The sequence below is a fragment of the Hoplias malabaricus genome, chromosome 15, assembly GCF_029633855.1.
Source record: "Hoplias malabaricus isolate fHopMal1 chromosome 15, fHopMal1.hap1, whole genome shotgun sequence".
In the NCBI taxonomy this organism is placed as follows: Eukaryota; Metazoa; Chordata; class Actinopteri; order Characiformes; family Erythrinidae; genus Hoplias; species Hoplias malabaricus.
Window position 1 is genome coordinate 14846665 of NC_089814.1, and position 16937 is coordinate 14863601.

The 16937-nt window shown below is 40.6% G+C and overlaps 1 protein-coding gene across 1 annotated transcript in view; it reads right to left on the bottom strand.

The window, feature by feature from the left end:
• Positions 1-424: 424 nt before the first annotated feature.
• Positions 425-16937, bottom strand: part of ndst1b (N-deacetylase/N-sulfotransferase (heparan glucosaminyl) 1b) — a 92848-nt gene continuing 76335 nt past the window's right edge. Inside the window, exons 6-17 of the mRNA XM_066645771.1 lie at positions 16196-16283; positions 14570-14724; positions 13944-14129; positions 10970-11098; positions 10457-10639; positions 7883-7979; positions 6957-7080; positions 6015-6189; positions 5211-5381; positions 4271-4380; positions 3564-3666; positions 425-1234 (exon numbers count right to left, since the gene is read on the bottom strand). Coding sequence (XP_066501868.1) covers positions 1115-1234; positions 3564-3666; positions 4271-4380; positions 5211-5381; positions 6015-6189; positions 6957-7080; positions 7883-7979; positions 10457-10639; positions 10970-11098; positions 13944-14129; positions 14570-14724; positions 16196-16283 — 1641 coding nt within the window. The 3' untranslated portion in view covers positions 425-1114. The remainder of the gene's footprint in view (positions 1235-3563; positions 3667-4270; positions 4381-5210; positions 5382-6014; positions 6190-6956; positions 7081-7882; positions 7980-10456; positions 10640-10969; positions 11099-13943; positions 14130-14569; positions 14725-16195; positions 16284-16937) is intronic.

The window sequence follows — 16937 nt, forward strand, 5'->3', positions numbered from 1 at the left end:
TGAAAATGGGGTCAAACCATGTATGAAACATTCTTTAAACGATGAAAAATGATTAAATTATAATATGAAAAGGGAGTTAAATTATCATCTGTAACACACTCACTGTAAAACACTGCCTAATTCTCCACTGGGATCAGCAATGAAGATGTAGATCATCTTTGGATTTTATAAAGAATCACCTCCCTCAAGGCATATCAAAACACTTATGGATATTGTTGACAATTTTAAAGTAAGAGGATTAATAAAGATTGCATTAAGGCAATTACTGCACAGATCAGGAAAGCCAGGTTCTCTACATGTCCATATTTACACTCACATTTATTCTGGATGTAGCTTATTCATATATTCTTATAAAGTACCACCATTTGCAACTAATAGCCATAAATATCATGAACTGTCTGTATAACATTTCATCCAAGTGGGCAGGTGAAATGAGTGGGCTCAATTTAATTAAAAAAAAAAAAAAAAAAAAACGTACAGGGATTGGAACTGCCTTTGCAACATGGCATGACATGTACAAGTAATTGATGTTTAAAAGAACAGAAAATCAAAGTCTGAGTTGAAGGTTCCACCCTGGCACTTGTTCATCCATTATTGGCCTCTGTGCTGTCTGGACTGGCACCATTATTTAATCTTTATTTATTTTTAAAAAATCTCTCACCTGTCCTCGTCTTCTTTGAAATGGTGCGTGTGAAGGTGTCTGTGAACTCATGACGTAGAGCTGAACTCTTACGCACACACATTCAATCAGAAAGAGTTTATATAAAAAAACAAAACAAAACAACAAAAAAACCCCAAAAGAAGAAGTCTGTAGAAGCTCCCATTGTGTGTGCGTACTGACAACAAACATTCCAGGACACCCTGTCTCGCCTGAAAAATGAAGCGCAAGGGTTCCTAATGCCCTTAAGGCACCCCTCTCTTTCTTTTTGTTTCTTTTCCTCTTAGAACATGGATCCCGGATGCTAGACTTTCTGGGCTGTCCTGGGTTCTCCAAGGACATTAGCTGAGATTGTGTGCTGGGATGGGGCCAGGGGTTGAGAGGTAGCATTCCCTCTAGAGCGCAGGGAGGAGTGAGACTGTGTCCTTTGTTGTTGCGCCCTGCGCCCTTCTCTGGCTACCTGCTGTGAAGCAGTTCCTCTCGTAGCCAGCTGGGCAGTGGCTGACCCATCTTATACAGCAGCTTGGACAGCTCGATGTTGTGCTCGCGGTAGTGTTCTCTCAGGAAGCTGCGAGACTGTCAGGGGAACAGAAATTAAGTCAGGTTAAGGTTGTTTAAAGCAAGGCACGCAGGCAGAAAACAAGATGCTGCCAGGTACATTTTTGTTCACTGAAAGGTACAAACTCAAAGGACCGAAATAGCCTTAGGATCAAACTGTGTACCCTAAAGGTGCTTTCCCATGTGGAAAAGTCTATGTTTGCTTTTTATATATATGTAATTTATGTAAATATAAATGTTTTTGGCAAAAACTGCATCTATATCATAGATTTCATTGACATTTATGGCATTTGGCACTCATTCTTACTCAGAAAAACATTACCTAGGCATCAAACCCTCGTCTGCTGTGTTATCCACTACTCTACAACAATCCTAGAGAGGATTCAGGTTTATGATGTTTAAAATACAGTTTAGAAAATCTAAAATACAATGACACAGGTATAGAATTGTTTACAGGTTTCAGAATTGTTAAAATTTCACATTAGATATACCGCCATTATTTACCTATCAGGACTGATCAAAGCACTATAATGTTTCAGATGATTACAGCACATGTTCTTGATGGCTTCATTTCAGAGGAAGGTATTAAGCTATTGCCAGGAGAAGCCAGCTGCCTGTGTGTGTGTGTGTGTCTGTGTGTTAGGACTGAGGAAACAGTGTGCAGATTTGGCTTGGAGGAGTGCTGCCACTCTCAGTGCTGCTGCACAGCCAGGACACATCAGCCTGTCCTTCCACCCCTCATTAACTTTGATGTGTCTGCCAAGAAGCCTTAAGGTAATGTCAAGGACCTGAGCACAGTACAGTGCTGCTGTGTGTCACACTCTGTAAAGGACAAGCAGGACAGTAGTCCCACCTGGCACTCTGCTAAAGCTCCCTCTGAAGGAGGTGACAGACACTCTCCTGTCAGCTCGCTAAAATCGCCTGACTGTGACCATGTGAATAAAGTGTGCAACAGAAAAAGTCCATCTTAGGTCAAATCTGATAAAACACATTCTCAATTCAAAAAGCGCTATTTCAGAAAAGTTAAAATAAAACAATGACCAAAATAGTAACATTCTGTTTTAGTGTTTTTAAGGCTTTTTAACACCTACATGTTTCAATGGCACTCAATATAAAAGTACATTAACACTTATAAAAGCTTTTTCCAAGTCACTCAAAGACTGCTTGTTTAACTGGAAGAACACCTATCTTCTTCTGACACTAGGCTGACTTCCTAGATTATAGAATACTCTCAAAAAAACGTACTGAATCACACACAATGCCACCAACACTGAGGTGAGGACAAGCATGTTCTTAATTTTAGCACGTCAATCACCATTTCTTGCAGTACAACTTATTCTTAAACACTGGACAACCCAACGTGCCAGAGGAGTGTGGAATGCCCAGGATCTCCACAAAGCTTGACTACCACTGTGCTGTGTGAGTAGGGGAGGCCTCCTGGCCTCAGATGACTGAGCCATCACTGAGATTAAAACGAGTAATATCCTGATGATACGGCCGTTTCTTATTCTGGAGTTTTTGGTATCGTTTAATAAATAGTATTTGATGCCATCCACTCTCTTCACAGTAGGCTTTTTATTTAATTACGCTTTAAATTTTTTTTTCCACTTTTTCCTGGAAAAGTAATTTCAAATGGATACAGGAGTACACACAACAGAGCTTTGCATTTAAGGGTACATTAACATTACTCATAGCTTGATGAAATATATCTTTTTTCAGTGTATATCAATGACAGACTGTATACTGTCCCCTGACATGGATAAATGAGTGTTTAATATCTTTTATATGTGTGTGTTGGTGCTTTTCCACTGCATGAGTCTGGCTCTACTCGGCTCGGTTCAGCATGCTTTAAGCTTATCTATTTTCCACTAGCACAGCTCCCTCGCGAAACGGAGCTGGTGACACTGCAAAACCCCATCTCTAACTGGAATCACAAGCTTTGAAAACCACAACAAAAACAGTGGTAAATTTAGGTGCTGTTTTCACATTGTGTATTCACATGCTGTTTTTGTTTTTGAGATTTTACTAGCAGTGGGTGTGCGCTGGATTTGAATGAGCTCTGCATTTCCTGGTCATTGATATGGCTGTGGCCAATGAGCGCTCTGCAGGGTTTACACCTCACCATTTAGTACCTACTCTGCATGGTTAGAACCCGACACGAGCAGGGACTGAAAAAGATTTGGCCAGTGGAAAAGCAAAAGAGCCAAGCCAAGTTGTGTAGGTTACATGCAGTGGAAAAGCGCCATATGTCAGCTGTCCTGAAGACTTTACGTGGGCATCCTGTAGCCTAATGGACACTGTCTTACAGTTCACCAAACAACAACAACAAAAAAAAACGGCTCCTCACATCCACATCCATATCGGGGTATCTCCTCCCCTTGCTTTTCCCCAGGCATTTCGTTTTTCCCCCATCCAGCAGCTGGCACCAGAAGCCCTTCTTAGGATCGAACCTGCAGTACAGGGGAAAGGGGCAGAGGAGGGAGAAACAAAATGGAGGCAGGTCAGCAGAAATTAGATGAAGAAGCTTCCACACCAGCCTAATAAAGAGCAGAGTACGGCAAACAGATGGTGTGCAGCTAGGTCTGTTTGGAGAGACAGGCATGGGACAGAACCGTGCCCATTGTCCACTGGGGGATGTGGCTAACAGATGTTGCTGCTTATGAGCTTGGTGTAGTGATTATGTGGTCAGGCATGAAAGAATGAGAGAAACGCAAAGCAGTTTGGAGAGAGAGAAAGAGACAAAGAGAGATAGAGAGAGAATATAAAAAGTGGGTATGTTAGTTAAAGAAATGAAAGAGAATTAACAAGAACTCTCCTGATCATGTCAACCAAGAGAATGAGAATCCATGAGGACTCGGCTACAGCAAAACACATCAAAGTCCTTTTAAAAAACCAAACACCTAACACCCCAGGTGCTTAATAATAAATAACCCAGTAATTACTGCGCTAAAGTCAGTTTTAATTGTGAACCATCAAAGAGGAATGGGAAAATGAAAGAAACTTGATGAGTTTGTTTGGGGAGAAGCTGTCAGACAGACCAGCCGAGAGACTCACGCAAGAATCTTGTGGTAGTTCAGTACGTTTGTGAGGCCAAGAAACTTCTGGATTTTGTCCATGACTGAAGCAGGCTCCGTCCGAAGCATCTGACCATCCAGAACCAGGATCTGAACAAAGAGAGGGGTAGACTAGCAGTGAGATGTGTGGTTAAATGGAGCTGCAATGTGACTACAACAATCTCCTGTTTATGACTGTCAGTCTGAGGAAACAATCGAACCTCTGTTTATTGAATGTGGAGGGGCAGCAGGAATTTGGACTAAAAAGAAAGATATTGGTTTTAATGTGGATATTAATTGTGAATATGTAATGTATAGCATTATTGATGATACACTCCCTAAGAATGTAAGAGAATTTTCTGGCTTATATTACATATAGCTAACAACAGAATCTGGAAGACCAGATGTAAAATGATCAAAAAATAAAAATCAGACAATACAGAGGGGGACAATTCATCAAACATGATTTTATCAGAGAATTCTGTGAAAAATATAGTAGAATTTGCTATGGAAATGTATGTTTATCCCAGATTTTGCACAATTTTCTCCCTAATTATTAGTTGTCTCTAACTTCGCTCTTGTAGGGAATTTTCCCCAATCACACTGAGATCTGAGGTATGATCCAATGCCACAGAAATAAATTGTTCCCAAAGTGGAGGGAGGTGGTGTGTGCATCCCCCAGGGATTCAAACCTATTATTTCCAGGTGATAGAGCCACTGATAAGACCACTGCATTTCTATGTTTATTTATTTATTTTTTTATAAATATACTATGGTTAATATTTTAGGACAATCACACTTGGAGACATATTTGGGAGAGATTAATAATTTTTCTAAAAGTGTTCTTAGAGAGTTAACTTGCCCTAAAATTCTTCAAAACTTCAAACATATATATAAAATTTAACTTTCAAAATAGTTATGCGTGCAATTTACTGACTCACCTGGCTGGGATGATAGTGGTTGAGCCATCGCTGTAAGTGGGTTGCATAAAGCCCGGGCACAAGACAGCGACTCTGAAGCACCTTCAGTTTGATGGGGGCATCGCGGCCAGCGGTTATGACGTCATGGAAAGTGTATTTCTGGGCTACAGGGTCGTCATGAGCCCTCTGGTGCTGGAAGGCAACAAATAAAGTGTAGAAAAAAAAACTTTTTTTTCTGTGTCAAAAATGTACTCTCGCATCCATGTCTATTTAGTTATTCTTGTGTATTCCAATCCATTTTTATAGTCCAATCAATGTGGATGAAATACCACCTTTGTGCCTATAGATGGCAGCAGCTATGAAAGGCCAGCAAATCTCATGAGATTTTTTTCCTTCTACATCTGTTTTGCAATTCACCATGTTTTCAAAGGGGGTGGGGGGGATTGGAATTACTGACAACTGTGCACAACGTGGCAGATCACCAAAACATTCACATCAGATAACGTATCTGATATCTGTGAGAGAAAATCTAAACATCCACAGGTGCTCCTATTCATTCTCCCACTGACAGAAGACAATGCTATGAGTCTGAAAGAATGTGTCAAGAAGCTGTTACTGAGAATAGAAAAGGGGCAAATACTTCTTCTAGGACTGATTGGACCTTGTAGGTTTGAAAAAAAATATTTTGAATTTCTGTGAAAAAAAGAAAGCATTTTCTCCTAAAAAAACAAAAACAAAACAAAACAAAAAAAGGAAGAACAAATGGAAAAAGAAGAGTGATCTCTGCCTTTTGGACTGTACATGATATATCTTTAAGAGACTGACCTGGTACCAGGAGTAGGCTCTGTCAGCTGGGTTGATAAGGATGGTGATGATTTTAGCTTTAGGAAGAAGGGCTGCTGCTCGTCGGGCTGCGACCTCAGAGTCAAAGTAGTTTGCACTTTTCTCAAAGTAGAAATCAGAGCTAGTGTTGGAGGGCAGAGGGAAGTACTCCATATACCTGACAGAACACATCATCATTTATTATTATGGAATAAAATCATCAGGTAACAAGCAGCCTGTTCCACTATGAACACTATACCTGAGAAGGATTCCTTCGCCTGTTAAAATAACCAGCTAAACATTACACAGGTATTTCCCCCTCCTTTTCACCTTCTGCAAAACAATTATGGCACCTCTGCAAGAGGTCTGTTAAGAGTGCTGAGCATCTATTGCACGGCCTTGTGATGGCTAGAGGTCATTAAGCAGACTGGCAGCTTGTCTGAATAGGTGCTTGAACACCTGTGGAGGACCTGCCACTGCTTTGCACCTCATCATGGGGGGGCTTTTTAGCACTGTAAACAACACTATGTCTTGTATAACAAACATTTCCATTTAAGCTACTCACTATGCCCCTGTTACCACTCTGACAGAAAGCGATAAGCAGAAAGGTAGCACTCATCTGTGATCTTACACACCTGCTTTTTGTTCGCTAAACTTTCATCTGACAGAAGGGGCCGTGTGTTTTGAAATGGCACGAATTGCTTCTTTTCAAAGGAACATTAGCTTTCACTGTGTTTAATGTGGCGGACTCCAAAGCGTGCCAGATTTTCACTATCTATGTAATTTGGAGCGGTTTACAAGCACTATTGAACGTAACTCGGGCATGCTGCCTTGAGGAGCACAAGCAAGAATGCTGAAAATGAGGGGGAGGAGAGACTGTGCGGCAATATGAGAGAGAGAGAGAGAGAGAGAGAGAGAGAGAGAGAGAGAGAACTAGACACACACCAGTCAATGCCCTTGTGGTAATTACGACCGTTGAAGAACTGGATCTCCTCAAATGTCTCCTTGCTGGGATAATTACTGGTCAGGTCAGGATGCATACCCAAGAACAGATAGAGTGCTGTCGTACCTGGAACAAAGTCAGATAATAAGAGTTCATGGCCTGCAGGACAGATTTAAAATATCAACAACCCAATGGAAATGTGTAGGCCAAAAGGTCAATGTACAAGCACAATACATTTCAATTTTGTAGTAGTCAGTATATGATTTTGTAAATAATTATCGCAGGATTACACAATGATACTAAAGTAAAAGTAACAGGCCTCCGCGTGAACTTGGTAATTGCAATGTGTTGGGGAGGGGGGGTGAAGAAAAAGAAAAAAATCTCCTCCTAACTCATTTCCAGGCCCATCCCCCTAATCCAGCTTTTATTGAAAAGATTAACACAGCCATTTTACTACTCGCTCTGAGAGTGGGCTATTGCTCCCTTAAGACATCTTTTAGAAGTTTAATTAGTCGACGCAGTAAACCTGGAATTCCCATTTACTGGGGAGCAGCAAAAGTTGCAGTAAAAAGGCCTTGAGACTGACTGCCTGCCTGCGTCTGCACTGATCCAGTAAATGAAATAAAAACTGTTGGCTGACATGCCGTAAATGACTAAGTCACTGCCACGTGTGCAGGCCTTCCGATCGTGCTTCCAATGGAAGCTTCCAAGCTGCTCTGGACCAATCCGAGGTTTTATCAGCTGATTTGCAGGTGCAGAGCTGCTGGAATCTGCTGGGATACAGTGCAGGTCTTGGCTATGAGGAATTACAACAGTAGGAGCATTGTTCCAGCTGTGGCTAAGAACAAGTGGGGGCCAGTGTCAGCTAGAGGGCGCTAGTGTATGCCTGCATGAAGTGCGTGCTGAATGGGTGGAGGGCCAGACTCACCGGTCTTCTGAGGGCCTATGATGAGTAGCTTAGGGAAGCGGTCGCAGGTTTTCTCTTTTGACCAAATATCTTTGTGTCTTTTATCCTCACAGGGGTCCTGTTGGAGAGATGGAGAGACAGGCATTTCACAAGGCCGCACAGGCACCGCTGAGGCTGCAGCCTCGAGACAAAATCTCTACGAAAACCACAACAAACCGAGGAACCAATACAGAGCATTACTCATGCAGACACAGGCACTTTTTTAATAAAAAAGCTGGCAGTTTAAATCTTTTTCCCGAGCACATATCTGGCAGTTCAGAGGCCTATCATTAAAGTTCAATAAACCACAGAGTTGGCTTGCTGTTAACCGGGTGTTATTGCTGTTAACAGTGTAACAACCGCCCCTTTTCTCCTCCTTTTGGCTGAGTGCTCTATTACCGGGCAGGAAAGCATGGTGGCGGTAATGTGTGGAAATCAAAATAAACAAATCAAACACCTCCCATTTCCAGCCGTGCTGATGAGCATTTTCCTAAGTCAGCCTGAATAAACACAACTTTAAATTCTAACAGGTTGGAACAACATCTCATGGATTACAACCTCACTGTATTAATATAAAAAAAAACACAACACAGAATCCAGCCAGTAACAGCTTTCCATGGCCTGGGAAGTTAGGAGCTCAGACGCAGCTGCTTCAAGGATCTCATTCATCACGGACAGACAGGAGTCGTAATCTCGAATGATCCGCAGGCTTGACCTGCACACTTTGCAGCAGAAGCAAGCACATCTGGACTGAGGTGTGCATATTAATGAACAGTAATGTGGTCTACTGCTAATGCCACATGGTCAGATCAACACGATGGCCTTCCATAAGCTTTCTTCAACTTCAGCAGCTGCCTGATGTAATGGGGAGATTAAAGATCAGCTAGATTTGCTGAAATTAGAGTGGCACTTCAGTACTCACTTCTAATGTTATTGGTAAAAACAACCAGATCACAAATATTTACACTGTTTGTTAATGCAAGAAAATCACTCGACTTTTGGTTGAGACTAATGTGTTGACAATATTTTCACATAGAACATACCTCAGAAATACTTATTAGTTTTCAAATTATGCAGGCCAGCCCACATCAAAAAAAAAAAAAAAAAAAAAAAAAAAGTGATAATCGGCTCTTATCCTCTGCTATTTAGTTTAGGATTAGTTAGCATCCAGACAGGTTATGGATGGCAAGGTAGATGAGCTACAAAATGCTGTTTAATAATAATAACAATGGCAAAAAACACCCTTAGGAAACTAAGTTAAAATCTAACAAAACAAGATAAGTCTTTAACAGAGTTGTCACCTCTCTCCAGTTTCAATTTCCATTTCCCAAGGCCATATGAGCCTGCATTCGTAGGGCTGCTTAGCGTGTGGTTCTTACTAATGGAGAGCCACGTGTTCAACTCAGTCTCCTCATTTTTTTATTATTACTATTTTTTAAACTGTCTTCCAAACTCTGCTTGGCAGGTTTTCATGGAAATGCTTTGCAATATGAATAAATGTATTGCTAGTTAAAGGCTAGTGAAAAGCAAGTTGTGTATAACTTGTGTTATAGCCAATCACAAAAGATAATATTACAGCCGGTCTAAATAAGACTTTCTATTTACAAACAGAAATGAAAGCTTAGACATAAAAAAAGAAAAACAAGGACAATGTAAATGTATTAAATTTTTCTTTTCTGTAGTTAGGATAATAAACTTTTTATTTTGTTACCGCATCTGTTCTAAAATCAGTCCTGACCAAAGACGTCAGGGTGACTAAACAGATTACATAATATTTCTGACTAAGTATGCACCTGTAATACAGCCCCAAGTGTATTAGGACGTGGTTATAATCATACTTTAACATGCTGATGATCACCAATTCAGATTTTGGAATTTAAATTATTTGATTTATAAGAACATACTGCTTCAAGTACAACAAATGTGCAAGCACACAGAAAAAGTCTGAAAAGTTTCAGAGTTGACACCAAAAAAAAAGTGTACTGTGGACTTCTTGGGAAAGCAAGTGCAGAGGAAAGGAGATTATTCGAAGCCAGAGCGATCTCCGGAACACTGGAGAACAGACTGAAAAGATGGGACCTCAACCTTGACAGGAAACAAGTGGGATCAAAGAGGGATTTTAGGCTCTAAGTCACTGTCTCTGTCTTTTTCCCAGGGTGAAAAGAAACAAGGGAGTTAGGGAGAGAGAGACAGATGGACAAGGAGAAATAAAGGAATGGGATGAACTGAAATAGGGGAGGAGTGAGAGGAGTTTTGTTTGTTAGAGAGAGTGAGCAAAGGCAGAAAGAGATACGACTATGGTTTTAATAATTCTGCTGGCAGCGTGAGGCGGTACAGAAGATACAATTTTCAGAAATAGCATTCTTGGGTCTGCTGGCGAATGACATGGAAAGCCATTTTCACTCTGTACGTCACAGAATGTGTTCTGTCATGGAGACTGTCATCAGGAAAGCCAAGCCTCCAGTGAACACTACCCATTCAAGTAGTGCTGTTTCTTTCCTTAAGACTCCTAAAACACACTTCCAGCTCCATCAGGACCACCATCCTGCTTCTCACCTGCCAGATGGGGTCCCTCTCTTCAGGAAAGATCTGGAAGTATTTCTGTGCCAGCTGCACCGGGGGCAGTGTCTGCAGCTTTAGGTTGGTCCACGTCTGCACAAATTTCACCAGGTTCTTGAAGGTGTACAGACCCAAGCGGTCATTGCCATAGTTGGAGAGGTGGGTCATGAAAATGCTTATCTAATGTCAGAAGAAAAAGGTTAAAGTTAAATATGATGTTGCAAAGCGAACTCCCATTAAAATACTACTGAAAGACATTGCCCAGTCATAGATTAAAAGTCATGGTATAATTTTACCCCAATTGTGCCTATTTTTGGAAGAAAGAGTGTGATGTTCACTCTAGTACTAAGATGTTTTCAGGAAATCTATTTGGCAATGTCAGCACTACTGCTTTAACACCTGGACATTTATTTAACCTATGGCTGACTGACAATTTTTAAGATGAGAGGAGTGTTGTCTAAATTTAATTTCGGTTTATATCATTCTGGACTTTATTAATTTGAGACTTACAGGATTAAGAAGCACAGTGAGGAACAGCTCTCCACCGTTGATGAGTTTGTCGAGCTCTTTTGGGCTTCCAGGATACTCATTGTAGAATATGGTATGGGTGAAGAGGCCACAGGTCTGTCTTGGCAACACCTGAGGAGCAGGATTTACAAACCACATTAAAAGCAGATTGGAAAAATCCACAAAACATGAGCTAACATATCCCACTTCAAGAGCTCTGAATTGTGTAAGTTCAACCAAAACACAGCTGTAATGCTGGACAAAAGGAGCTTCTGTGTCCTATATTCACCGTGACAAATTAGGGTGGAAAAAACGTACTCGGTTAGCCACAATATGCAATAGCGTTTAAGCGCCTCTTTGGGCTGGGCTAGAAACGGAGTGGAAACTAAGTGACCTCAGCCTCCAAATATGTTGCTTAAGCACAATAAAGGGATCTGAATATGCTCCATCAGCGATAACGTACAGAGCAGAATCAGACTCAACTCTGAGTCAGTGCATGGAGGTTGATTACACTGTTTAAATCAGGTGGCGTTGCCTGTGTTTCCCCCCTTTCCAGCTCCTTGCTTTTTGTGTCCCATTTAAAAACATAACTGTTGTGCAATTGAGAGCAGAAGAATGCTGAATATGACAAAAAAATAAAAAATAAATAAGAGAGAGTGAGAGAGAGAGAGAGAGAGAGAAAGAGAAAAAGAGAGAGAGATATGTAACAGGAAGAGAGGGAGGAGGGGAGAAAAAAAATTGCACCTCTGAGACATGCCGGCCCAGTTCCCTGTGAATATTTCTCGCCGTCATGTTAAGGTCGGAATTAACATCACTGTGGCAGCATCACACTCAACTGCCAGACTGAATAAATAGGTAACTAAATAATTGAAGGTGGGGGAAAAAAAAAAAAAAAACACAAGCAGAATGGCTACATACAGCATAGACTCCACACGCCGTCTTCAGCACTTTCCAATAACACACATCTCTCCATGGAAAGACATCAATACCATTTCTATCCCAACGTGGTAATAATAAGAGGGTCAGCAAAGGAAAAGCGTCAGTTCTCGGCTGCTATGCTAATTGTTCGGTGTTATAATAGACAGCGAGCAGCTTGGCATTTTGAATTGCAGATTAGTTAGGATAACCTTTAGGAAAATGTTCCAGGGAGAAAAGTACACTTTGTTTGCAAAAGGTTCAGGTCACTGTTATGTCTCTCCTTCTCTACCTTACTCTCTCCCTTTGTAGGCCTGAGCTTAGAGATATCAATTTAGTTCAGTCATCCTTCTTTAATCCCTAGATGCTGCTTAACTGCCCAGGCCTGCAAGCGAGCGCATGCACACACACACACACACACATATTATATATATAATATACATAATACACACACAAGCATTCACATAGCTTTGTCATGACTCAAACAAGGCTTCTGTTACAGTCTGTATATGGCTTGTTGAGCCCTGGAGCAAAAAAAAGGGGGAGGGGGGGTAATATAAAATAAAATAAAATAAAATAAAATAAAATAAAATAAAATTTAAATAAATAAATAAATAAATAAATAAGGTAAGGTAAGGTAAGGTAAGGTAAAACAAACCAAAAATGAAAAAGCAGTTTTCTCATAAACTATTTGCCCACAACCTCCTCCTGGGATTCCAACATCAAACAGTCAATAGAATAGCCAGGGGTTTGTATATAGCTCTGTCCAAGCCAGATAAGAGTTCAATATGCAGCCACTTTAAAAGAAAGACGGGGAGCATAAGTAACACTTTGACCTGTAAGATCTTCAAAGCGAGCAGCTAGATCAGCATAATTATTTAGGATTGAGGCTATTTAAAAAAAAAAATTCTGTGTACCCTTCTTAAACAGACAAGTAACACTTTAGCATAAGGCCTAAAAATGTTGCTGTTTGTTATTTTATTCAACATTCTCTAGTGCAGAACTGCATCCCCTTACCTCGCCAGACTGACTAAGTTTCGAGTTTATATCTTTTCTGAGATTGCACAGTAAGATAATGCAGAGTAAGATGTATATTGACACTAAAAGCTAAATGCAGTTTTTGGGGAAATAGGCCCTACCTGGTAGTCTACACTGGTGGCCGTTTTTGGTGTGTATTGCTTGTACATAATCCATACATAATCCTTGTGTGTATAATTCCTTGTGCAAGACTCAAAACTATTTGTCTACATGTGTAATGTGAGCATATATGTATGTGTGTATGTGTGTGTATATATATATATATATATATATATACACACACACACACACTGGAACCTCTACCTATGAATTTGATCTGTCCTGTGACCCGGTTTGTAATTGGAAAAGTTCGTTTCTCGAGTCAATTTTCCCCATTTAAAATAATGGAAAAGCAATTGATGCGTTCCAGGCCCCACCCAGAAAGTCACCCTTTTTGCACTGATATATGTTTACAAAACTCTCAAATTAGTAAAAAAAATACATGTAGCTTTACTAAAAATAAAAAAAGAAATACAGTGGTAACAGTAATGAAAAGGAAATAAATAAAGTTTTAAGTGGTTACATATCACTACCTTGAAGACGTGACAAACTGGCTGGAGGAGTAACACAGGCACTGGCTGTATGACGGGAGGTGGGGGGTGGGTGGAATAACGGAGAGTTGGCGGGTGAACGTGGGGAGACGAAGCGTAGATACGGCTTAACTTAGCGCGAATTTTGATGTCTGCTATTTACACTAATGCTAAATTGCTAAAACTACAATTTGCTAAACTTAAAAACTCACTCAATTCTCAGCGCGCTGGGAGACTCGCCTATTGTGGTCAGTGGCAATTTCCAGCTGCTGGCTCGGCGGAGGCTCGGGTTCGTTTCTAGAGTCATGGTTCGTTGGTGGAGGCAAAAAATATTCAAATGCCTGGTTCGTATTTTGGAAAGTTCGTTAGTATAGGCGTTCGTTAGTAGAGGTTCCACTGTGTGTATAAGTGCCTGCTAAATACCATAAACGTATATGTAAAACATGTATGCTTACACTGATGCCACTGTGGATAAAGCCTCGGCGGAATCGGGCAGGTTTGAGGTGGGGATATTCTTCTGTGCTTGTCACTTTGATACCCCACACCTTTTTCCAGGCCTCGTAAAGCTGCATGTGGATGGGGTAAACACCAGAGTGGTGAGGAGCCACAGCGTAACCCATGTTTGTGGGGATTCCATGTTCCTGTAAGGGAGGTGGGACAGGGGCGGACACAAATATGTAAGAACGTTTTGCAAATTTTTGGGCTAATTTTCCAAAATTAATACTCTGAATTTTCTGTGACCTCCAGCCATTAACATTAAGCTAAGTGAGCACTAACACTTAAGGACAATTATTTGCACTGTCATACCAGTGTAATAGTTATATTAAAAAAATGTTTGGTGTTTAACCCTTGCTTCTTTTGGTAATATACTGGTGCTAGGAAGTTCATCTGGCCAAAAGGTAGATTGCTCATACCCCTTAATTAGCATGCCTCTGTCATCACACGCGTGCCTAGGAGCGTATTTCAGCTGATAATTAATCTTGAATGAAGTGAGTCTAGATAACATTATGGTCCCCTGAAAATGCAAAAATCTTATATATCTTCCCATGAATCTCAAATATCCAAGCTCTTTCAGTCTCACCTCGGCAAACTTGCGGTTGAGCAGCATCTGTTCGGCCAGAACTGAGTGGTTATGAAAGAGGTGAGGCTGCATGTGGCTCCACATGTGAGGAAACCACCAGAACTCTTTACTGTAGGACAGGAGTAGGTCATCTCCCAGATCCTCCTCATCAGTGCCTGAAGGATATACACACACACACACACACTTTGTTTCATCAGATGAAGATTAGAAGTCACTTCACTTCTATATAGTTAGAGATTCCAGTGGTTACCAAATGAAGATTTAATTTCATAGTTCTGTGACTGATTAACTCTAGGCTCATGTATATTTCCAGATATGAATTAATATTAAGACTTATTTCCCAGTAACTTACTTAGAAATTACTCAGAAATTACTAAGAAACTACTATTAAAAGAACATATTCTGTCCCTTTTCCACATGTTCTGCCCCCCCCAACTTTTGCCCAGTTCACTTATTTTTCCACTTCCTTTTTATATTTTATTTATTTATATATTTTTTAAATCTGCTCTTATTCTTCTGCTCTCATCGTGTCTGTGTTACACGGTTTTACCCAATGCCTCACATAAAAGTGGTTCCCATGCTTTGATTGGAGATACTTAGGTGAGGGGTGCTTATATTCTAATCATTCCCTTATGTCATAACAACATCACACTGGCAACCATATTCAGTAATGCTCATAGAATCTTGTGATTTCTGGTTTCAGTTTGTGCACTGATAGATGAGTTATTGAGCAAACTATTAAATATCAATTTAGTATCTAATTTAAATTTGCTATATTTGGGTAAATGGAGTGGCCATTAACTGTGAGATAATACAACCCTGTTAGGTTTCTGTGGGCTGCCTAAGCCTGACAAATGTGATAAAATTAGCCATAGTTGTGGCGTCGGTGTTCATGTGTTTGGTAACACTGGATCAGACACAGCAGTGTAAATGCAAACCTAGAGACTTTAGCTCATTTGTAGCTACAAGATGTGTATCAGCCACCGTTTTGTACTTTTTGAATCATCACTGGAGGGTGCCCACAGGATACTGTTGGCCAGACATGTTTGACTGGTGGACTATTCTCAGTCCAGCAATTTAAAAACGTATCGCCAGTCCAAAGTTATACAATGTGTAATGAGTAATTTGCAGTACTTTAGCAGAACAATTAGTGAATAAAGTGGTCATTGTACCTACTTGATTTTTATAATCTCAACTGAAGAGCACATGTCTATGTCAATTGAACTCGATGCTCTGAAGCAGCTGCACATGAGCATAAAATCACCAACAGGTATATATCATCTCACCAATGGGAGGGAAGCTGTGGAGCTACAGTTTCTGAAGTGAAGGAGCACCATTCATTACCTCGCAAATGATCTGGAGTTGTAGCTAATAATCCCACATCAGTACTTGACCTCTAATATTTATGCAGCATACTGCAACCAAATCCCACTACAATATCCCACTTATCCCACAATATGCCCAATATCTACTGCAAAGCCTTCACAGAAAACTAGCTGCTCTTGCTGCAGTAAATGGGGAGGACAGGAGAATCTTTGAGTTGATCATATTGGGTTGGCCATATAAACATACAAATCTTTCGGTTAAAGCATTAAGCCATAAACTGGTGAGATGTATTTTTCTTACCTGCATGGAAAAACTTCCCAGAGAAGCCGAGGTTAAAAGTGAAGTTGGGAACGTGGGTACGGAGCTCATTCTGCGTATCTAGTAGGGCCTAGACAACAATAAAACATATGTTTTACAAACAAACATCTACAAATGACCACACAAACACACACACACAGACATCCTCAGAACTGCCTGAAGACAAGAACACATGCATACACACATACAATCATCTGCACATGACTAACACACAGCTGTAGCCTAGCCTCATGTGCTGGGGGCGGAAGAGTGTGTGTGTGGAGGTTACTAAGGCTCGCATATGCTTCTCGTCAAATTTGTATACAGTTTTTTTTTTTGTTTGTTTTTTTAAGTTTTCTTTTTCCCTGACTGCCTCTCCCACTTGTGCAACTCAATCAAAAAAGCGGATTCATATTTAACGCTGCGGAGGTCCACAGACAGGCAGGAAAGCTTTGATTATGTTTGTTCCCTTTTCCCTTTTTCTCTCACCAAACACTTGGGTCCAAAGCCAAGAGTAGGATCGAACGGGGGCGAAAAAAGAGGGGAGAAAAACCCTAGCAAAAACAAAAAATTCGAAAGCTGTACAGATTTGAAATATTCATGCCCGCAGCTAGTTTTTTGGACAGCCTTTGAACAAAGAGTCATCAGAAAAAGTAGAGCGCATGAGAAAGAAAAGAAGAGTGAGAGAGAAAGAAATATCAAGCGAAAGAGGGGGATACAGAGAAAAAAAGATGAGAGAGATGGA